Source organism: Coloeus monedula (assembly GCF_965178545.1).
Source record: "Coloeus monedula genome assembly, chromosome: 2".
In the NCBI taxonomy this organism is placed as follows: Eukaryota; Metazoa; Chordata; class Aves; order Passeriformes; family Corvidae; genus Coloeus; species Coloeus monedula.
Genome location: NC_138782.1, coordinates 24250818 through 24275488, shown reverse-complemented (window position 1 = coordinate 24275488; position 24671 = coordinate 24250818). Strand labels below are relative to the sequence as shown.

Below are 24671 nucleotides of genomic sequence, written 5' to 3'. Positions count from 1 at the left end.
GCCATTTGCCTGTACAGCAAGTGTTCTGGGAATCTTACTTACAACTGCTGCAAGAGTATTGGTTCTCTTGTTGAATAAATACAGCCTGATATTAAAAAATCCAAAAGAAGGTAATACATAAGCTCTGCCTTTTTACCAAAGGTAATAAAAGATTAATTTAATGAACAAAGAATTTGTAGCAATCGCTATACTTCTGGTATTCATCAAAAATACACAATATAGTAAAAAGTTGCATCTGAAAATCCTATACTGTATACGTAAAAGAAGAAAAAACTGTTTTAGCATAAGTAAAATCCTCAGAGAGAAGAAACCATATGTTACCAACCTTGCAAAATACATGTCTTTGGTCTTTTATGTGCTTCATTCCATTAATCTTGTCTTTATGCAGGCTGTAAGGAGGCTGGGATACTTATATTCAAGAATGTAATTCAGCTTTCTATTCAACTGAGATAAGTATCCAGCAGAAGGGGACAGCCCCATGAAAAGCTCACCCAGACTGCTATTGTGTGGTAAAAAGAAGGCACACAGATGAGGAATGAAGTCCTCTATAGAAGTTTTCTGTAAGTTACTGATGCTACTGCCTCCACAGAAAACTGAGCACTTGTGTAAGGATGAGAACATCATCTTCAAAAGTACAAAGCCATGGAGTAGGGTGGCTTAAAAGATCATGTTTAAAACAGGTGGATGTAAAATGTCTCGAGGTAGAGGCACAATGACAGGAAAGAAAAATGCTTCTATATCCAGGAAACACGCTTATCAACAAGCTTTGCTTAAGTGTTTGGGATTTCTAGTAAAAGCTGTCCAGAAATCCTGGGTTTAGGTGTGGGTGGAGAACAGCTTCTCCACAAAAACTCAAGTATTTTTAAAGGTACAGGCAGATAGAACTGTGAGGGGACAGTGATGGCAGAACTGTGGATGCCTCCAGGACTTGAGAGTGTGCTCTAAAGCAGCCTCTATGTTGGACCTCTTGTTAAAAAATCACCAGTTCTTCAGAAGAGGATCATTCCTTGCACAGGTTGGCAGTCCTCAGAGTTAAGAATGGGGGAAAGTCTGCAGTTCTCTATACTGAATTCTCTATACTGAACTCTCAAACATTCTTTCAAAATACTACAGCTAGGCAGACATTTGTCTGGAAACCTGTGTTTTGGCTTCTCAAAAATGTATTTACTGATCCACTGTGCACTGTGTACTTTTAATCTTAAACTAACATTAAAATGTGCTTCAGAGGTCTGTTTCCCATAATCTGTGGGAAAAATGATGGGATGAGAACTTTGCTTTTACTAAGTTTATTCAACCTTTCAGAGTGCCTTAGCCATGCACAGTTTTTCTGCATGGATGTAATTATACCCTGTACTTTAGCTATGGGTGCCTATTTGCATCTCTGCAAAGAGAGAACATGGGGATGTTTGCCAATCATGAAAGACCAATGCCCTCATCCAGGCTGGTGGCAGACAGAACAAGGCATCAGGAGTGCACATCTGGCACAGTGGGAACAGGGCTCTGTTTCTATTCTTTGCTGCCATGAGCTGGAGATGGTGAGAAATTTTTTTGAGGTGTATTAAAATATCTTTGATGACAGAAGCCAGTTCTTCAAGAAAAAAAACTTTGCTCACAGAAAAGCACTGGGCTAACTGAAGCTTCCCATGGGAACCTGCATTTCATCTCTGCTGTAGACACAATAGTGCAACTACTTGATACTGCCAGGCTAGCTAAGGTGTTGGATCAAGCAGAGTAAAACTGTCTCTTACTATTCAATATTCCAGGTGAGGCCCTGAACTGCAGTAACCCATCTTCTGACCACCTGACTACCCCTGCAGTCAGTGCACACACTTCTTAGTTTAGCAGCATCAGTTGCCTTCCTTTTTATTTCTTCTTCATCAGCATCAGCCTCTGATGCCCTTTGATAAAAGAAGAAAAAGGTATTTATCCAAAGTAAGAAAAATAATTTGCAACAGCCGAGAAAATGGAGATGGAAAAGTCCTGAAAAGAAAACATTTCGATAATCAAACAACTCATGGTCAGCCCATACCCACTTTCCTGATAAATTTTCCTTGCTCTATCCACAAACATCTATTTTGTTCCCTGTGACTGCCCAGAAAGGGTTGTCCTCTTATTCCCAATGATTTTTTTTTTTTTTTCTTTTTCACATAGGAACAAGCACAGCCTCTTCTGCAGTTTACAAGCACATACTATAAACAGAAATATATTGTAGGAGAAAGTAACCTTGCTGCCATATGCAAATATCAGAGAAGAATGTGAGGATTTGATTAGAAAGGGTAAAACAGGTTTAGTAATATGAAGAAGTAGCAAGAGCAGAAAAAGGGTGTTCCCACTGCTTTTTAAATCTGTCTTTAAATTATTTACTTGGCACTTTGACAGCTCACAATTTAAATTTTTTCATTCATCTTAATATTTAATCACAGTTTTTAATTATACTAGTAACTTGAGGCTACTTCTTAACTCAGCAATAGCTTCATCTTCTATTAATAAATGGCACATACCCTTGGCTTTGACACTTACTTGCTGTGAGTATTTCGGCTTTGGTAGAACATGCAGTTCAGGACACTGTTACTGCATCTTAAATCTCAAATCTTCTTAAATTATCAGTACAGCATTTAACCCTGATGATAATAATTTAGCATTAAAATGTTCAGTCTTCACTGCAGTTCTTAATGCTACTGTTGCTAAAATTACAGGAGATCAGAGAACAAGTACTTATAAAAAAAAAAAAATCTTATTCCAAAAGATATTCTTCCAGATGATTTTTCTTCTCAGTCTGCAGAAGAGACAGACTGGTACCTGAGAGCTGTGGGTTGGAAGAATGTTACATCTCCATGTGTGGCTGGCAGGGTTTGGGATGAAGGGTTTGGGGTTTTTTTTTGAGCTGCATGCCAGATGAACTCCTTTGCTGGGGTTACAGCACTCATGTGGCACTGGGCTGCATTGGTTTGGATGCTGCTGGGGAACAGAGGCCATCCAGCCCAAATCCACCAGGGAACACTAAAAGATCTGGGGCTTGCTGAGCTATCTACTCTCCCCACAGCTCTCTGAAATCTATGTGGCTCTGTGATGACTACAGAATGTGATTTATGGGTTCAAGAAATTTGACCGTCTTTCCCCTGAGCCTCTGAGACCAAACTCCTGTTTTTTCAGGCAGCGTGTCAGATAAATATTTTTTTATAAATTGGCCACCCTCTATTTTACAATGTTAAGTTTGTGTTCTCATCCTCCTTATTGAGATATTGCTCCAAGAGTTGGGTCTTCTCTTGCTTTTTGTGATTTCCAGCCAAAATTTATTCACAGAATAAATTCTGATTTTGTTGCCAATATGGTTCCTTAGCTCAAAAAAGACTCTTTGATTGATCTACACACAGTAATCAGATGTCTTCTCAGCATTCCTTTTGCCAGACTAAGTGAGCTGAGCTCTTCCAGTTTCTTTTCACATGATTCATCTAGAAATCTTTATGGTTTCTCTTTGGATTAATTTTTGTGGCTCGCCAATGACTAGAACTAAGTGCACTTTTCCTACTGACACTTCACCAGGATTGGCATACAGCACTCTGATGGCACTTGCTGGCCAAACCTCACCTCCTATGTACTGTTGATACTAGCAAAAAAAATCAGTATGAACAAAAGTGTGGATTTAAGAGAAATTTGATTAAATCAGACTACAAGGGCCGAGCTTATTATGCGGCACATCTCTGTAGTCACACAGTGGTAACATGGGGGTCAGGAACCAGAACCCAGTGGCTCACACAGGTAGTGCTATTTGTAGGTCATCTGAAAGGATCAGTATCACAAATATGTGATGTTAGGTGGCTTTCTGCTCAAGGGGCTGGCACTCTGGGTTTCATTCATAATGTACTAACCCTCTCCATCCACTTATTGGAGACTTACTGCTCGTAAAAATTTCTTTCCTGTCAGCTGTGGCCATAAAGCTTATCTTAGACTCAGGTTGAAGCAAGAGTTTAAGCTTAATTGGACTGTGAATAGTCTAAGGCAGAAGTGTAACATTTCCTGTGCGATGTTTTGCTTTGAACCAGAAGAGATCAACACCAAGAGGAAGAAGAGAAGCATCAGCTGCCATTTCTCCCAAGCTCCAGTGTTACACATCCGTGCTACATATGTGTTAGTTTACCTCTTAACCATTAGAAAGATTCTTCAGGGTTATAAGATCCCACCCAGGCACTCGCAGTAATTACCACTAAGAGCACTCTATGGTATCTGAAGAAGAAGCAGGGAAAGTAACACACATTTGGTGTCAGAAAAGCAAAGGAAAATGTGAGGGATGGAGAACTTGGAATAGCAGGTAAGGACTACAGTTATTGCATCTGGGCTTCTCATGAAATTCATCAGGCAGAGAGATTAAAGGAGTATTTTTTCCCTTCAGAAAAAAAAGTTTCTAAAGAGTGAGGTGCACAAAAGCTAGCTACTCTTCTTTTTCCATTAACCTCAGGCCAGAGGCAGTGGATGTAATTTAATAACCTACAATTAAAGGAGAGCAGTCTAATTACCAGTTTGTGCTAAAAAAAAAAAATTCAAGAGAGTCCCACTCTTTGAAGGAATGAAATTCTGAGAGAATTAATTGCAAGTGAAATACCCAAAAGAGAAATTTATTTAATATTTAAAAAAAAAAAAATCTGATTTTTGCTGTTTATGGGATCCTAATTTTGAGATCAGGCTACAGTAGAGAGACCAAAATTGAGAGAGAAACATGGTATGAGACTCTGACTTACATTTAGAAGCATGTGTTAGTGTTCCAGGCTGGAAAACACTTCTGGATGAGAATGCAAGTTTTAGAAAGAAAAGAGATGATGCTACAGAAGATTGGGCTGACAAACTAGTCTTAGTAAAAAATAAAAAATAAAAGGCTGACAAAATAATAAAAAAAACCCTTTAACAATTCAGTTCTCATATGGAGTGAATTTATGAGAAGTAATGTGAAAGTTTCCATTTGTCAGAAAAAAAATGGGAACAAAGCAATGCCTGGCCTTTGATAGAGCTACTAGTTTGTCAAGAAACAAAGCTATCTATGGGAAGCTGTACCTAAAAGGAAATTAAGTATAGGTATTCTGCACAGCAGAGAAGAATTTCCATGGAGATTGCTCAGATAGAGCCCTATTTGAGATGACTGAAATGTGCCCTTGAACATGAATGGTGTTGTGGCTTATAAACTGGATATTGATACCCAGATCAATATGAAACCTTAAATCAATTTGGATACAAAGAAAAAAGCCCAGGTTGTACAGTGACAAAGTCAGTTCAATAGCAGCTGTATACAAACTAAATGTAATTGCAAGGCAGTCTCTTGAAAACAGAATTTTACTTGTTATTGAGGGAGACAGAAGCTGGAAATGTGTGTAGTGCTTCTCCTTGCAGGGAGACTGCAAAGCTAGAAGGCCAGAACCATTTGGAGATAAAAAGAAAAACAAATTTAAAAACTCCAAACTTAATTAAGATACAGGCAGCAAAGGAAAAATTAGGAGGGAAATTTCACATACACACACACACACACACACACACACAAAAATTAGAATACTTATTACTGTTGTAAAAGAACACTGAGGAACATGTAGAATGAAAATCACAAGTATTTAAACATGTGCATGATGAAAGAAACTTTCTATCCATGATCATGATATCCATTATATGTTTTGGAGATTTTAGAAATGTCCATTACAAAGGAAAAAAATGTCCCAATTCTCTCAGTGCACACTTAGTACACAAAGAGATAAAGCCCAACCTGTCAAAAATTTCTTGTCCACAGGAAACTCCTAGTGTTCTCAAGTCACTGTTTTCTAGATCCCTTTGATAAAAATGGATGTAACAGTGCTTTTTCACCTCAAAGAATTACTGAAATAGAGACCACTTCAAAAAGTTTAACATGTATATGCTATTGTAATGAGGCCAGTGCACACATCTTACCTACCTAAACTTCATAGTCTGTACTAGAGAGAAAATTTATGTTAAGGAATAAATTAATAACTCACTTTGAATAATTGGCATTCTAAATTAATATGTGACTGTGTTTTGGCTTGATTCATACCCTGATTTTAAATATAATGGGTAAGTGGTTTCTATCGTAGTTCCCCTTTATCCAAATCCAAGATGCATGTACTTTTTTAAGGCACAGTTTTGTTAGTGTTTGCCTTTTGTGCTTTCTGCAGTGAGTATTTTCTGAGAGCTGCACTCTGCTGAACACCCATGGCAACTTCTTAAGTGGACAGGCTATTCCTGTGCCATGGTATGTGTGAGTTCTTCCCATTTGCCAGTGCTCAGAAGCAGGTGCAGGCTGACTGTCACTGCTGTGCTGGGGCAAGATGCAGCTGTGCATCACCCCCTTGTCCCTGCATCTGCCAGACCCAGTTCCCATGGCGAGGGAAGCCCAGGCCCAGCTGGAACATGAGCCACAGCACACTGTAGCCGGGCGTTGGTCTGAAGGCTCCATGCAGCAGGACCCTGGGGCGTGCCAAGGCTTGCAGGGGAGTGTAAGTACAGACACTGACACACAGAATGTGAGAACCGACTGCTCCAAGTTTCCAGTCTTCCTTTGAAGTCGATGGGAATTTGCCTGAATCAGGTACACATAAAAATGGGATAGAAGTGTTCAGTTTTGGCCTGTTAGGACATGGGTGTCAATAGAAAATGCTTTATTGCTGAAATCATAAGCAGCTTGCTAAATATTTTGGGCTTAACAATACTCCACCCAACAGCTTGCTGGTTAAAGCGTTCACAAGGAGGTAGAAGATGTGAGCATAGATCTCCTCTCCTGTTTCCTGAGTGGATATTTCAGCCACTGACTTGCACTAAGTGGTGACTTTGTTCTCTCCCTTTTTCCTCTGACTCTTCCCATTTTTCACTCTGTCCTTGTTAAGCACTTTAAAAGAAGCCCACCAAAACAATGCCTGGGATCTGAAGTGTGGACAGTTCCTCCCTTGAGAGATTTAAATCCCAGATCTTGACAGGGTTTAGTGCACTTCCTTTCCTTGGTGTTGCTCAGTGCCTAGCTTCTAGCGGTTCCTGAAAGACCACTGTGAGTTCCTCTAGTGGGTGACTGACTTTCCTCACACAGGAAACTCAGACTCTGACTTTGGACTGCATCTGATGTGTTTAACCAAAGCTCAGTGAGTCAGTGCAGAGCATGGTGACTCTGAAATCACTGTGTCAACTAAGTCCGAAGCTCAGAAGAGCTGAGGTGAAATCACAAGTGCTAATGACCATAAGAGAGAGATAACGATGGCTGATTTTATTTTAGTGTTGTAAATAAAATGTGCTGCATCAATACACAGTAACTGATGAGATGTGAATCTGGACTGGAAGAAAGACAGGGTCACTTACCCTTGTCCTCCCTCATTGAAGGCAACTAGACCATGTAATTCCTTTCACAAGCTGGTGACCCTCCAGCCTCCAGCTTGACATTGTACATTCTGTATAAGTAATAACTAGGGCTTTTAGCTAGTGTGTAAGTGCAGCATATGTAGATAAATATGTAGATACAAGAGATGTCTTGCATGTGCAAGTGGGATATTGAGGATGAATTGCTGTTAGGATATCAGTAATTGTTACATGCAGCTGTAATGTTACTTACTTGGAGGGAAACATGGCTGTCTGTGACACTTGAAGTATAAGGTGTGTTTTTCCATAAATAGCTTCCTGTTAAATATTCCACGCAGCAGCCACTATGCTTACATTCTTCCCTAAGTGGTCATTTTGAATGGCAAGCAGTTCAGCACTTATTGACAGGTTGCTTTCTTGTCTAAAAATAGAGGAATGTGTGTATCCTTGTACACAGCAGGTAGGCAAGTAATAATGAAAGTGATTGATGATAAAAAGCTTGCTTTCTACTCTCCTGTCATCAACAACCTATTGCGATCAAGAGAACACTAGGATAGAAATTAATCTTCCCTGAGTTATTCTAAACAGTCAACTGATAGGAGATTTCTTTGATCTCATTCAATTGAAATTGATTAATTCTGTTAATTACTCTGTTTGAACTGAGTTAGCAGGAATTTTCTGCGTGTTGCAGCATCCTTGATGGTTTGCCTTCTTGCATGCCAAACAAGTAAACTTGGTAAAGAATTTGAAAGGAGACGATGTCAACCTAGTGTTTGCTGACTAAGACTGATAATGACTATCAGTGATAAATACCTGTAGAAATTATCAGATGTAATTTCTTTGTGTACTTGGATTTTTTACTGAAACTGTCATCAGTTAAAATACATAAAGAGTCCTTGGGGCAGGAACTCCTGAATTCTTCTGCCAGGTAAATGCACGAACACTAAACTAGGAGTATTTTCTCTCCTTCTACCTCTGTCCATTTCATACCTCATGAATCCTTAATCCTGTAGGAAGAACTGGGATTACATTAGAGTACTTTAATACCTGCTGGATTATGGGATTGTCATAAACCTAGGGCAGTCCCCCAAGTTTCATGCCAACTCCTTATTCCTGATGCCTGCTGGGAAGGTTCCGATTAACATTTATAGTGCAGGACTAACCTCCTACCTGGAATCTGGTTTTTTTCCAGTTAGCAGACTGAATCTTTTGAGCTAGAGGAGGTATTTGGGGTGCTTGGTACTGTACAAATAGTCTGACATACACTGAAGGATTTGCCAGATACTGAGGACACGACTGCTTAAGGTTTGTCAGCCATCCTGAAATCTGTCTTTGCTTTATCTAGCTTTCAGTCAAAAAGAAAACTAATTTATTGTGCTAAAATGTTATTATTTAAAAAATTATCAGTGAGTATTTCTGGAGAGAGGTATGAGAAATGAAACAATAAAATGTGTTGTAGGTACCTGTTATTTTAGCTAAGCTTCAAAGTGGTTTGTCTTTCCCATGTAGCTAGTACGGACTTAAGCCAAAATAACTTCCAAAATACTTACCACAGCCGTCTGGTCCTGGGATCCAGTTCTCTTCCATCCTGCCTGATACAGGCTCTATAAAGATGCCTTTGGAGTGCCCTTCTGTGGCACTGTAGCTCAGCTGGAAGTCAGCAGCTAATTGACTCTGAAGAAACCCTTTATGCAATAGGAAGGCAAAACAGCCTGACAAGCTCAGTACTTGCTCTGGGGGTAAACAGGTAATTTACCTGTTTCCAGTAAAATTCTTTCTGTTGATGGCAAGGGAGGTGATACTTGCTGAGCACCCATGTGAGTATATTACTATTTATAACACTCAAGTGTAAAACTTCTTGTGCACAAATATGTAAGTGAGAACAACAAATACAGCTCTGTAATATTTCCCAGAGATCAGATAAAATTACAGGGCAGTGCACTGGAGTCCAGTAATGTGTTAGGATCAGTGATCTCTTAAGTGTGGCTTGCTTGAACTGGGCTTACTTGAACACTGGAGTGATAGGCTCTCTCCAGGAAGGTTAAAGATGTGGATTTAAGTGTCTTTATGCAGAAGAAACAATTAGAGTCCTTTTTGCTTATTCTGAGAGAGTCTTGCAATCATTGCACTGTTATGCACTGGAGGCTTTTCTTTTATTTGTGTTTTAAAAGAAAGCATATCTACTGTTTGCATAAAGTTTGTCCTGCTAGCCTTCCAAAAAGGCCAAATGAAGGGCTATTTTCTGGATCAATTGGGCATAAGAATTGGGCATAATATTGAGCAGAATGGTAGGAAGCATGTTTGTGTCCAGAAGCAGAAAGCTTGTTCAAGACCACCAGTGGTGAAAACTGAGCCACAAAGAAATCAAAATAAATTTCTTTTTTTTTGGGATCACTGTTTTGCTTCTAGACACCTCTGTCCAAGTCAGATGTTATGCCTCTCACTTGCAAAATGATATAAAAGCCCCCAAAGGAGCTGACAAAAGGGTAACTCCAGAACTGAAGGCAACACATACATGCAGTGGGAGTACCATAATTAAGCCAGTTTGCCATGCTGAGGGATCAGGGTTCCCAGTTTGAGTGTGCTGCTGGGAAGGCCACACCTGCCCTGCCTTTGGAAGCTGGCAATACTTTTGTGTTTTATGCTGCACAATCCTTGGCATACAGCAGCTTGCTCTGAATTCCCACACAGCTCCTTGTGTGGGGTTCTGCTCTGATGTACAGCAGATATATCCAGCATATCCAAAATCCTTCACATCTGGATTACATGTACTTTTGTGGATTTGCTGGCTGGAGGAAGGACCCCACTCCCTGTGACCCTGTAAGTTAGGAGTAAGGGATGGGGTTTTTTCCCACAAATCTACTTTGCTAGTTATAATATTGTGAGCAGGGCTGACTTTCCAAAATATTCCAGGCAATTTTTATGAGTTAGTAAAATCACCAGATCTTCCCTCTAAAATAAAGAAATTGCCAATAAGTCCACAAGAATCTGGTGCAAATATTCAGCCTGAGGCTTCTTTGCTCACTGCTTTTGTTGTATTTCTTTCACTGAGATACTCTTACTGGATAAAGCCTTAGGTAAATTTTTTGAGTCATAATCCCCTTAATATCCGAAGTTGTTATGAGAGAGAACATGAAAAGCTAAGAAAGCAATAATTTCAGGAATTGGTTTCTTTATGGCTTTTCTATTAAATTTTTCCTGGCAATCATGCTCATTAATTTGCTGTACTCCCCTTTTTAACACACATACTCACAAAATCACAGAAAGTTTACAAAAATTGTTATAGGGGGTCACTTATGCTGTATTTGTTGCCAGTATAAATAATTTAGAAAAATAATTCTTTTTATTCAAGAGTACCTTTTACACTAACATAATGGGGTTTTTTTACAATTTTACTTGCCCATTTATGTGATGGGGCAATTAATTGTTTTGGGAAAATGATTAGAAAAATATTAATCTATTGAGAATTTTAGAAATAGAATAGCTTTTATGTCCAGGCTGCTAAAATGTAATGGAAATTTCATAATATTAATTTTAGCTGTTTTATGGGAAGGGATCATACAAAATAACTTTCTCACCAGTCACAGCCCTAAGCGCATCTGGTTCTCTTTGGTGCCTGGGGTATTACATCTGGGGTATATTTATATTTGCTGTGCAAAGATGAAAATATGGGCTAGCCCTGTATTTTCTACCTATATTTTCCTTGGAGCCAGAGCCCAGCTTTTAATGTTCCCACTACCAACAGAAAATAAAACATAAAACTGTACAAGCTCATGGCTGAGTTTTCTTGCATGCTTGACATCAGTGGCAGGACACAACAGAAAGACCTTTCTTCTGGCAGGAGTATATAGATTAGAAGCCACTTTAAAGCTGAGAAGATGAGTATGAACCTGTAGCCTGTTCTTGTGCCAACACAGTCTATAGCTGCCAGTGAAAGATTAAATCACCAAGCCCTGAATTTCAAGATTACACTTTAAAGAAAATAGAAGGAAGTGCCTTCAAGGATGGAAGTGCTGAGCAATGCCAATGCATGATACATCCGAATGGCAGGAATTTATGTTTCTTGTTGCCCAAGCACCTTATGTAAACTGGGCTCTGCTCACCCAGCTTTCTGCCTGCATGGTGTTAGTGGCATCTTTATCACAGCAGAAAGAACAGGCTTTAGAACAAGCTACTGAGTAAAAAAAAAAAAAAAAAAAAAAAGTAGAAAGACTACCAAAAGCTATCTTTCTCTAAAAAAATCTGTAACATCCTTTCCAGACATATCTCTATGTAGCTGAACAAAGAGTTTGCCAGAAAACAGTCTCTTGTGCATATTTGAAAATAATTCATAGATTTCATTACACTTTATGGCTAAAGCCAGGTAGAGTAGAGTCTGGGGGTTTTATAACATAGATGATACTTAATGTTCTCCTTTTTCATTGCCTCATTTGTATTCTTTATTTCTGCTAGCAAGTCCTTTCATTATCCCTGCATGATACTTATTTAGTATTGCCAGGGCTATTTTCTCTTGTTTTCTCTTTGTCCGGTTTGTTTTGTTTCTGCCAAATCTTATTTGTGGATCACTCTAAAAAAAATCACTAATGCTATTTTAGGTGATTTCCAGTGTCCTCTGTCTGTATTTTATTTTATTTACAGATTGTCATGTCATAGGTCTGTGTCACTAATTCCAGAGTTCCCTAAAATGTGGATATAGTACTTTACAAATACAAAAAGTCCTCAGCTCCTCAAGACATGGATAAAAGTAAGCTTACGGACTCAAGGAAAACTCTCTTTAGAGTCAACACAAACTTCAGCCATTCTCATCAGGCCTGAGGTGTGCAGTCATATGTATGTTTTTTCTTTCAAAATACTCCCTGCTCTTTTCCAGTCTGCAAAGACAATACAGAGATTATGTTTCCCTCTCATAAATCATCCAGTACCACCATGAAAATCAGTTGCATGATTGGTACTATTGGGTGTGGACAGACAGATATGAAATCTATAAATTCCCATTGTCAGCCTCTTGTTATGAAGAGACCACAATGGCAAAAATGGAAAACAAATTACAAGCCAGCAATTTTGTAGAACATTTTGGTGGCTACAGAAAAGCATTTTGTAATCATCCCAAAGCACTACTAGCTGTCCCTCAAGGAGATCAGTAATTCAAAGTACTAGTAAGTTTTTTCTGTGCATAAATAATCCATAATAATGGTGACATATGGCAATTCACATTTATCACTGATGAGAATGGCACTGAAACTTAGTTATAATCATTGGTTCTGAAGCTGTCCAAGCATAATAGATTTGTGGAAACAAATATGAAAAAACAGTGGCAGAACATGTGATAAATAAATCCCATTAGGTCCGGTAACACGACACAGGCAGGGAGGAAATCCACCGGGAGATCTGCAAGTCAGTAAAGAAAAATACACACTCACAATATTAATTACAACAGTGAATACTTTATGGGTTCTAAAACAACTTCCCTCTTGCTGCAAGTGGATAAATAGATAAGGCTTACTAGCAATGGAAAGAATTAGAACCTAATTAAGACTGAAAACTGAGCTGTATGAAAATAGATGAGCACATGTAAACATTTTTTCTAGTAATTGATGAGGTGAGAAACAATGGCTTTTCTGCTTAATAAATAATTTGTCACACTGTAGGACAGACACTCATGCTAGGGAGATAGAACTCATTAATATTGTGTGGTGCAGTCGATATGCTGGAGGAAAGGGATGCCATCCAGAGGGACCCTGGCAAGCTTGGGTGTTGTCACTCAACATGAGCTGGCAGTGTGCACTCACAGCCCAAAAAGCCAACCAAATCCTGGGCTGCGTGCAAAGGAACAGGTCCAGCAGGTCAAGGGAGCTGGTTCTCCCCCTCTACTCTGCTCTGGTGAGTCCCCACCTGCAGTGCTGCATCCAGCTCTGGGGATCCCAACCTAAAAATGACATGGAGCTCTTGGAGCAAGTCCAGAGGAGGTTATGAAGTTGATAAGAGGACTGGAGCACCTCCCCTACAAAGACAGGCTGAAAAAGTTGGGGCTGTTCAGCTCAGAGAAGAGAAAGCTGCGTGGAGAACTCATAGCAATCTTCCAGTATCTGAAGGGGACCTACAGGGAAGCTGGAGAGGGACTTTTTGTCAGGAACTGTAGTGATAGAACAAGAGGAAATTGATATAATTTGGAAAGAGGGTAAATTTAATTTAGATATTAGGAAGAAATTCTTTACTGTGGGGGTGGTGAGGCACTGGAACAGGTGGCCCAGAGAGGTTGTGGATGCCCCAAAGCTGGAGCTGTTCAAGGCCAGGTTGGATACAGCTTTGAGCAACCTGGTCTAGTAGGAGGTGTCCCTGCTCCTGGCAGGTGGGTTGGGACCAGATGGTCTTTAGGGTCACTGCCAACCCTTAACATTCTATGATTCTGTGATTCTGCAGTACATATTCTAGTTCCCCCACGTATGCCTAATTCATTTCAAACTGTGAATTAGAACAGATCATGTATTTTTCAATGGGACTGTTTTAGGGCTTTACCATTTCTAGAGGCAGAGGAGGGCTGAGTATCACTCAGTTGCAAGTGTCTCCTGCCTATTGCCTTCTCCCTAGTACTGGGAGGGTGTGTTTTCAGCATGGTCACTTGAAGCAGTCTGGCATCCCTACTGCTTGTGAAGAACATGGTCTGCCTTCTTGTTTGCTCCAAAGAGAAGCAGGCTGTGTGCCATTAGTTCCTCGTTTAGTTTAAATTCCCATAGCAGGATACAACTAATGGTTTAATGGTGAAATACAGTGACATGGCATGGTCTTAATGTCATAATTATCCATAAAGAACTGGCAGAGATCTTTTAATGGTTCCAAAGAAGTCAAGAGACAAGTCATTTGTAACTCCTGCTGAATAAGTAAAATGAGCCTTAAAATTAACTTGCTATATAAGTCCAGTAGTGTTTCTGCAATGCTTTCTGGTAATAAAACTTAGCAGTAGAAGAGGTTTATCCTTGACTTTAACTGGGTGTATGGTTTGGCCAAATACTGAAGAGAGGCTTTCCTGCTATCATGTGGTGAGGAGGAGGAGAGGATACTGCGCTCAGCAGGTCCCAAAGCCTACAGCAATGCACTGTTTAATCAAAGGCACAGGTCCCCTGTGGCCAATTAAACAGGTGCCCACATTAATAAGCTGCTGTTGAAGTCAGTGAGGCAAATGCTCTCACTGGAACCCTTGTCATAACAGTCCCTTGGGAATGTACAAATTCTTGGTAACTAAATAAGATTGAAGAAGGCTGGAACCAGTGGTGCCTCCCATTACACAGCTGGTTAAAGGAGAAGAGCATTTACTGCTCCCAAAGCTGGGGGCTTGGCAGAAGCCTCTTGCTCTGGGCACAAAGCAAGTGTTCTTCATCTCCTCCCAGGGAGGGGATGGCTCCTGAAGTAGGAAGAGGAAAAGAAAGTGCTAGTGACAGGTAAGAGTACTTTTTACATGAGACTTTTAAATGGGTCTTTATAGGGTAATATTTCTCTGGAATAACTATTTCCTTACAAGTGACCTCCTGTCCTATCAAAGCTACGTTTAGATCATCTGCAGCTGTTATTTCCATGAATATGAGATTGCTATGTTTATCATGCAACTTTGACTTCCTCTGCATGCTGCATGCCTGTCTCTCTTGGCTGAGCCTACTTTTAATATTTCAAAGAGTTGAGCAGCTTCCAGCAGCCACCGTCTGTGAGTATTGTGGTCATCCTAATCCCATGCCAATACATTTTTAGACAGCATTTGACAGTCCCGTACTTTGTGAGTTTTTCCTCATGTTAGCGTGAAATACACAAGCATGCTTATACTTAATCTTAAAAACATTTTTTTTTCCCAGTTTGTTCAGATAAATCTCCTTGGCTCAGCAGCAGACCCATTTGCTTGCAAGGCTGGAATTCCATGTTGTAGCCCCTTTTACTACTTAATTTTTTCTGTGTTGGTTAGCAGGAAGTTTTGCCAGGGCTGCATTTAAGAGTGTTTGTTTAGTAAAGCTCAGGCTTGATGCGTCAAGCTGGTCAAATGTCAGCTCCAAATTTGAGGGCAAAATGGTCACACAAAATATTCAAGCAATGTGTGGTGTACATTGCAAAAAAAAAAAAAAAAAAAATTGGTGAGCATGACTCCATGGAGTAAAGGCTGGTGCTGTATAAGGCCTCCAGAAAACAGGAGCTGCTGTACACTGTAGTTTTTATTGTAGACTACAAAAAGAATTACTGGATTTGAAGGTGTCTATCACTGCTGTATGTGTAGTGTTTATATCCCAGGTAGAAATGAGAATGCAGAGCTCAAGTCCACTCTAAGTAAGTGGTAAGCTCCAGCTGAGGACTGCATTTGGGATCACAATAGGTAGAAAATATCAGCAAACTGAAAGTAGACAATGGAGATCTTTACTAGGTAATTAGTGGAAATAACTACCTTCACAGAGAGAGCTCTTCAGCTCTTAAGGTTAAGGTACCAACGCAGTCATTCCTGGAGTGGATCTCAAAATGGTTTCTTCCTATTGGGTGGAATCCCTAAATTTAAGGCCTGCTCCAAACCCTCCTGAAGCTATTGGAAGGCTTCCCATAGATTTCAATTTGTAGGCAATAAGTATGACCTTTTTTAAGCTTTTAATAACAATTCCTTCACTCAAGGATAAACAAAATCTCATTCCAAATATTTAGATTTCTAAAGAAAGGCATGTAGTACTATTTTCCACAGTATTTTATAGCAGCACAGGTCAGCATGGAGGAAAATGTTCACACCTGTTTTCCCATAGGATGTTCAAAGAAATCCTGTGAACTGATTCTTTTCCACAAGATAGGAACAGGAAGTGCTTACATAGGCTAATGATTAAGAAATCTGCTGGAGAGAAAGGGCGAAAGATGATGTTTTGGGAGGGGTTATTTTGTGTCAAAAAGATTCAGTTGTGAAAATCTTTTATCTTCGAGAATTACTTGAGCGAGGGAGTATCAGTAGTCAGAAGCAGTTTCTCTTGTGTTTGATGATTGGGACTGTGTTAATGAAGCCAACCCTGTGACTGAAGATCTGCTTGCAAGGGGTTTTTGGACTGGGCCCAGTGGCTGCCGTTACTTGACAAGGGCTCTGCTGGTTCCCAGGGATGGGCAGCAATGAGCTACAGCTCGCTCTGAAATAGCAGAGGCAGCTTCCTGCCCTGTGCTGCATCTTGTGGAGACTTGTGGATGCACTGGGGGAGAGTGGTATGATTGATGCTGCTGAAATTGGAGTCCTAAGTAACTCGATATTACACTCATTTGTATTATGTCACACTGATATGGAGAAGCGTTAAAATAAGTGACTTCTAAAGTGTTTGCTGATGGTGCTGCTGATTTAAGTGGGATTATAGCCCATTAAACACCCGATGTATGACTGTCTTTGGCCATTTTACGGATACAGCCTCTGGCTTTAAATATTTGAGACTTATACCCATTTGTTATGGTGAGTAATTTTTTAGACTTGTTAGAGTGGTTGAGGGAGCAGTTTTTGGTTTCTCTTGGTAAATTCTCTTCTAGGATTTGTCTTCTAGGCGAGTGTAGACCTCAGTGTAAACAGCTGACCCATGAATAGTGTCACAGGTGACAGATGACCAGGAAAAAGGGGAGGTAGCCTGCGGCAAAGACAGCAAGGATAATTTCAGGCTTTTTAGTGGCAGAAAGCACAGTTGAAGCAGCATTTCTGATGTATCTATCAGACTGAAATGGAAGAAGGCGGTGCGCAGGCGGTGCGTGCGATAGGAGAGCAGCTACCATCCCTGACTCCTAGATCCCACCTAGTTAACTCCTTGCAGCAGCACACCAGGCTGCCAAGCACCGGGTTAAAATCAGGCCGAGCCGGGAAGGACGGAACCGCCTGGCCCTTCAGCCCCGCGAGGCTCCCCGGCGAGGGCCGAGGTGTCCCCGTTTGTCCCCTCTCTCCTGCTAATTCGGTGGCATTTCGGACAGTTCAAAAGTTCACGGGGAGGCTCTGGCGAGGCGGCCGGCTGTGGAGCTGGAGCGGGGACCGCCGGCAGGTCCAGCCTCGCCGGCGGGGTTGGCCAGTGCCTTCTCCTCCCTCTCTCCCTCCTCGCTTATTTCCAGGCGAGACCTTGGTCTCCGCAGGTACCGCTCTGCCTCCCCCCGGCTCCCCTTTCATCTTTCCCCGGCCCCCGTGCAGCTTCTGCCGGCCGCCCAGCTGGGCAGCCTGCGCGGAGGGGCGCGCACCCCCGGCGGGCCGGGAGCGGCGCGGAGCGGCTGCCCACCCCCACCGGCGGGGGGCGCGGAAGGGGGCGCGGAGGGGCGGGGGGGGCGAGCAGCGGTGCGGCTGCTCGCCGCCCCACAAAAGGCACCGCCGGGCTCGGGCTGCTCCGCACGCCCCGCGCACCGGAGCGCGCACGGACACGGACACGCACACACAGGCACTCACACACACACGGACACGCTCGCACGCACTCACACACACGGGAGCGCCGCGATGTGCGATGCGCGATGCGCGACGTGAGGCACCTCGCACTACCCGGGGCCGGGGGGAGACGGCGGGATCCGCGTTGCCAGCCCGCCCGCCCCTGCCGCTCCCTCTCCTCCAGACCCATCCATCAGCCTCTTCCTCTCGGTCTGCTCCCGCCTTTCTTTTCTTTTCCTTTTTTTTTTTTTTAATTTTTAATTTTTTTTAAAAATTTGCTCTGACTGTATCTACCCAAGCATTGAAAAAATGCCTGCCCGTGGAGCGAGGAGAGGGCACCGGGTCGGTAAATAAGAAGTGAGTACGAGCACAATGGCGTGCCTCCCCGCTCCCAGCCCTGCGGATGCTGCATGCGCCCCTGCTTCCCCCGCACCGGACCCCGGGATGCTCCCCGCGGCGGCCCGGGGCTCCTTTGTACCTTGCCCGGCTCCTTTCCCTTCCCTTCCCGGCCCCGCTCGCGCCGCGCCCCGGCTCCGCCGCCGGCCGCCTCGCCCCCGCGCCGCTCCCCGCGGCGGAGCATCCCAGCTGGCGGCAGCTTCCCGGGGGCTACCGGGGCTGCACCCCGCGGGGGCGGCGGGCGGCCCCGGCGCATCTCACCGGCCGCGGGGAGGGGGCGGCGGGGCCAGCGGCGGTGCCCGGTGCCCGCTCCTTTGTTCGCCGCCGGCGGCCGCGGCGGTCGGCGCTGCTCCGGGAGGGCTCGGCGGCCCCGGCCGCCCGGGGGGCGCTTCCCGGCACCGGCCCTGGCGGCTCCGAGGGGCTCGGGGGCCGCCACGGGAGAGAAGGAGGCGGCGGGAAAGGGGCTCCCCCCGCCAAGGTGCGGGACGGGGGGCTGTGCCCGACCCCCGGGTGCCCATGGGGAGGGGGCCGGAGCAGTGGGAGGCGTGACCGCGACGCGCGTGGAATGCCTGGCGCCCACCCCGCGGGCTGTGAGGGGTGCCCCGGGTCCTCGCTCGGCCCGGTCTGAGGCTGCCACTCTCCTCCCGACCCCTTCTCCCGGAGCCGCGGTGTGTGCCGGAGCCCGGCGGGCTCCCAGGCGGTGACTGTCAAGTACCACCGCCTTCCCTGCAGGGACGCATCCCATCTCCGCCGTCCTGTGGGAGACTTTCCTCTAGATGTAGATCTGAGCTTTCCCACCAGCAGCTGGAAGAGCTGTCTTGGCCATTTAAAACATACTGGTTATTCAAAACAATTTAAATATAACTTGTGTGGTCACTGCTGTGGCCATCTTCCCACAAGAGACCTTTACCTGCACTTGATGTGGAGGATTTTTTTTTTAGTGTAGTTACTGGTAGTCACATGAGTTGTCCAAGTACTTGATTTACACACTCCGCTGCTCTTTTCCTAACCCGATGGGTTTCTGTAGCTGTAAATAGAAATACCTGCTCTAACAAATGAACAGCGCTTCCAGTAAGCACACATGTGTTGTAGCAGAGTTTTCTGAAAGGTGTAATCAATATACAATTAGCCCGTTAAGACTGGTATGATGAGCAATGTCTTATTTTTATGGCTGTGTCTGGGGAGTTTGGAAGTGATCATACAACTGTTCTCTGGCAGCATTTGTTGGAACATAGGACAAAATAGGTGAGACAGGGGAGGTTTTGTATTTTCCTCATACTTCTGTAACGCTGAGGTAGAACACAGCTGGAAAGCTGCTTAGCAGTGCTTGAGAGAACAGCAGACGTAAAGAACCTCTGCAACAAAATACTACCTTGGAGTAATGTAATGAAATGCAAGGGTGTAGTGGAAATCTGCTTTTGGAAATGATTGAATATCATAAGGGGACAGACAGAAAATGTTGCAAATGTGCATATGCATGTAAAATGGATATTATTCAGAGCAACAGATCTGTTGTAAGCTATCATGGCATTAAGAGAAAGATTCAAGAGTTTAAGAATTCCATTTGGAAGCAACAGAATTCATGTAATCTCTTGGCAAGAAGTTTAGTTAACGAAATCTGAGTGGCACTGTAAACATTAACTTTCTTTTTCTGTTTTTGCCAGTGGCGGCACCTGACTTGCTGGATCCCAAATCGGCCACTCAGAACTCCAAACCAAGATTATCATTTTCTACCAAGCCTACCGTGCTCGCTTCACGGGAGGAAAGTGATTCAGCCATTAATGTTATGAAATGGAAGACAGTCTCAACAATTTTTCTGGTGGTAGTCGTGTATTTAATAATTGGAGCAACAGTATTTAAAGCCCTGGAGCAGCCTCACGAGACCTCCCAGAGAACCACCATTGTGATTCAGAAGCAGACGTTTGTATCTCAGCATTCCTGTGTGAATGCAACAGAGCTTGATGAACTGATTCAGGTAATCCATACCAAACCCCTCATCACCTTGCCTTAGAGGAACAAATTCTATATGGCAGTATTGCAGTGATAAGGGGCAAAACCTTTATAAGCAAAGCTCTGTATTGGCCGAGCGATGTAACATGTGTTAAGACCAGAAGTTGAACATTTGCATTTTCATGCAAAGCCTCATGGTTGGAAAGCTATTGCTATTTTTAGGTCTGGTATGCTTGGTAGATGGCCTTTTCACTGAAGCCTCCCATTATGCTAATTAAATGATTATTCATCAGCAATATATATAATTAATAGTTCACAAAGGAATTGGTATATTGATTGTGCCTTACAAGTTCTGTCAATATTTGAAGTGCCTAATTCTGAGGAAGAAGCTACACCATCCATTGCCTTAAAGGACTCCTAATTTACTGTGATTTTATCAAGCTAGCTGTCCTTCCAGCTGTATGTTTCTTTATATTGATTTTGTTTTAAGTACAGGAAAGTACCATGGACTTCCTACTTTGATCTTAAATCTCAATTTTCTCTGCTTCTTAAAGGTACATCCACAAATGATGCACATTGGTGTGCTCCTACTAACATGACTTTACCCTTGCAGGTCACCTGCCTCAGAACCACAGGAAATATTTATTTGCAGTAGCACAGAACTAGACCGGGAGCCTTATAAATCCCCTTCCAACTTAAATCCCATCTTATGAATATCCAGTTGCACCGGAGGGAATAGCAGAGGGCTGCCAAATAACATCAGTTCTGGGCCTGGGACAATGAAATGGGAGAGTGGAGTGAACAGTCAAGAGTTGGCAAGGATTGACTCCTTCCTTAACAGTAGCCATGGCGCTGTCTGGGTCTACAGAGCCCAAGATGGGACAGGGAGGGGAGGAGAGGGTGTTGGACATCCAGACCATGGCAAGCAGGAACTCTGGATCATGCCAGATGCGTGGGCAGCAAAGATTTCTGGAGGTGTTTTTTGCCAGCAGGTATGGCTGGGAGTTTAGAAGTTGAATTTACCTCTCTACACTGATCTGCCTTGAGCATCAGCATGGACATGTTTTTTTTCAGTTTTAAATATAGAGTTCTGATGTGCTGAGTTATTTTTATGGTACACTACTTATGAATTTTAAAGGTAAGCTGGGAAAATGTCTTGTATTTTGTGACTTCTCCCCTGCCTCATTGCTAAAATGTGTTCCAAAACTGCTACCCTTTAAATGCCTGTCAGACAGTTCCTGTCTCCATAAGTCTCGACCAGGCATGCCTGAGGAGATGCTGCTGATAGTGATTTAGATGCTGTGTAATAACTGTGCTCCAGTGGTTTGACCAGCAGAACGTGAGATAACCTTTCAGCAAAATATACAAGCACATTCTGATGAAAAATAACTCTTGTAGCTACTATAAATATCCTCCTATGAAATTTTTAGGTCAGATACTGTACTTGTGAAGATAAAAAAAGAAATTTTGAAGCCGTGTTATCTTACATCATCTGTGAGATGGACCTTAAGGCAAAAACTGTTGAAGTTTGCTCTGGAGTACTTAGATATTCTAGCATTTATGATTCTCTGCCCAGAAGCACAGATTGATAATAAAAAACCACTTCATCAGCATTCAACGCCCATTTGATGTTCAGTGTAAAATAAATAAGTTTCAGTACAATCATCAGAGCACAGATAAGCATACCAGCATTAGCTTCCATCTCCACTAATGATCTTGCCACGACCAGAAAAACACAGGTGTGTGAACTACGGGGAGGTGTCACAGCCTCCCACAGCGTGCAGATGAGAGAGAATTGTGGGAAGAGTTTGCTCTGCTTGCTGTTGGGTTAAATGAAAAACTTAATTTGCCCATGTTCCCTTCTCATTGTCTGTAAAGAGAACCACGAGATGGAGGTAGGAATGTGCTGTTACACTCCTTTTATAGGAGAAGAGCTGGGGCACAGGGAGCCCACTTGGGTGCCTTGCTTTACGCAGAGTAAGTGTTAGTGAATGATATCATGTTGTCTATTGGTTGGGAAATTCTGCTTGCCCAAAGTAGAACAGGACAGCAATGCTAAAAGAGAGTCTCAAATTCACTTTTCCAGGTCTAGGCTGCTATCTTACATGTGGGGTCATATCTGTTCCCTAGTTGCTACTTTGTCACAGAAACTAAATTAGTGAAATACATTTTGTCTCTCTGGGATTATGTCTGACTGCTATTACAATATAATGCAGTGTTCAGTTTTCATTGGATGTCTGTATGAATAAAAATAAATAGTGCGTGCAAGGAAAAAGTAAATGTTATTTAAGAATTCACTGAAAGCTATAAAACTGAAAATTAATATGGACTAAAGTAGAAGGGAGTTGGAATGATTAGTCTTGTGTGAAGAAAATTACAGAGCTTACGGACTGCAATGTGTTCTTTAATCAAGTATTTACCTTGAGTCAAACTATAATGAAATTCATTACAACTTTTCTTTTTGAACTTAGTATTCTGGGAATCCAGAAACTGTTTTGGCTCTTTCCTGCTAGTCATTGCTCAAGGTGCTTGTCATGCCAGGCTTTTTCAATCTTCACAAACTTCTGCTCTGCAATTTAATCCTTATTCTGAAGCAGGCTTGACTGTCCCAAGACTGTCCACTGGCAGTACAATATATGGTAGGTTTTTCAGGTGAGCACGTTAGAGAGACTACTTGGAGAGCACAAATTCAGCTATAAAAAAGTACAAGTGGAAAGACAGTCCAGTTTGCCAGCACCCAGGAGTCATGGAGTTTCCAGCACCTTGGCTGAAATCTTCCTTTTGTCACAAAGATGTTTAAAACAGTATTGTGTGTTTCAATAAATACACACAGGATAGGGATTTTTCCATTCCTGTCTTCTCCATCCTTATTTTCTCTCACCAGTCTCCAAAACCCCAAAACAACAACATATACTGTTGCCAACTTTTCAGGTTTATTCCCTGGGTTTTGAGTTCCTGAAACTTTGTATTGTCACACTGATTGTGTGGCTCCTCTGAGTGTACTAGGTGAGAATTATACTTTTATAGACATCATATATTTTATATAGACGAAAAATATGGGGCAACAGAGAGCTGCTATGCAGCCTAGAAAATGTGCAAAGTTAATGAAATAGAGTGCTCTGATGATGGCACTGAGGTAGATTCAGCTGCCTCAGAAAAAGGACCTGTGTTTTCCTCATAACTTTTCAGCCTAGTCCAGCAGTGTTGTTCCCATGCTGACAAAAAAAGGACATGGTCTTCATGACCTCCTCTGTCTCTGACTTTGCTGGTCCAGTGTTGCAAATCTCTTTCAATCTAAAGCACTTCAGTTGCTTGTTGCCTCACTGTAGCAGAATATATCTGCAATGAACCACAGCAAGGCAGGACCCTGGGAGGCATATCCAGGTACATAATTCCTTTGATATTTTGTGAGCACTTCTATTTAGTAGCATATTAAAAATGTGCAGAAGTCATGCAGAGCATATATATGCACCCAAGAGACCAGTTTTTCCAGGCAATTTCAGCTTCTTTTGCTGTAGCCTGAAGCCAGCATTAACAACAGCGTTAAGTGGATCACTGGATGCTGTCCCCAGTGGTGCTGAGGTGGGCAGTGCACAGCACTCAGTGGTGGTATATCTAAATTTACAACTAGAGAAATATCCCAGGAGGGAGGCTTGTGAAAATACAAACACTACCTGGGTGAGTAATGAGAATACAACAGAGTAGCAAGCTGTGTATGGTCTGATGCTAAACTTCACTTTTTAAAAGTTTCAGTTGGAAGGTCTTGCAAGGATCTCACTTATTAACAGATGAGAAAGCCTTGGTTTGGTAAAGGTTATGTGTGATATCTAATACATTATAAAGCTGCAGAAAGAAACGTGGCCAGATTCTTTCCTGCTGTTTCTTCTTTTGGAAGAAGAACACACTGCAATTCATCACGAATGATGTTTTGGTTTCTCTGTCTGTTCCTGCTCTCAACTTGGCCCTGCCATGCAACGCAAAGTAACTGTCAGGTGACAGAATAAAAGAGTAAACATAGTTCAGACTGTGTAGATTTAATGTATATGTGACAAAACATATAAACCTCGTCTTCTTTTACACTAAGGATTTTTTATGTCTTCTGTCCAACAATTTTTCCCTCTCCACTGAGCTTTTTGTTGGTAGAAGCCGATAGAAACGTGGGAGTAATCCAGCTACATGCACAAATAACAATGAGCATTAAAGAATGAAATAATTCTCTAACTGGAGCTCTTGTATCTAATTATTTCAATCTACTTCTAATTTTCTTTTAGTTTGTTGACTACTTCCTACAGCAAGCTTACCACTAAACATTTAAAATGTTAGAGACATCTTTGAAACTCAGATGAACAAAATGTATTGCCAGGAACCTAGAAAAAATTCCTGCTATATTTATAGACCTGTGCATGGTAACAAATGTAAAGAGACCCCGGGTTACACTGCTGATGTGCAGGTGGCACTCATGTCCTCATGCAGTGCTGTGCAGCCACGAGATGCTTGTGTCTTCCTTCCTGACATCTCCTGGGGTTGTCTCTGGGAGCAGGTGAGCCTGACTGAATTTGATATTCAGCAACATCATAAAATTGTCATTACTGTTGTTTCATACACCTCA

General features: G+C 42.4%; 1 protein-coding gene across 1 annotated transcript in view; it reads left to right on the top strand.

Moving 5' to 3' along the window:
• Positions 1–24671, top strand: part of KCNK2 (potassium two pore domain channel subfamily K member 2) — a gene marked incomplete at both ends in the record, with an annotated part of 103449 nt that overhangs the window by 10116 nt on the left and 68662 nt on the right. The window contains one exon of the mRNA XM_082302587.1: positions 19777–20087. Coding sequence (XP_082158713.1) covers positions 19777–20087 — 311 coding nt within the window. The remainder of the gene's footprint in view (positions 1–19776; positions 20088–24671) is intronic.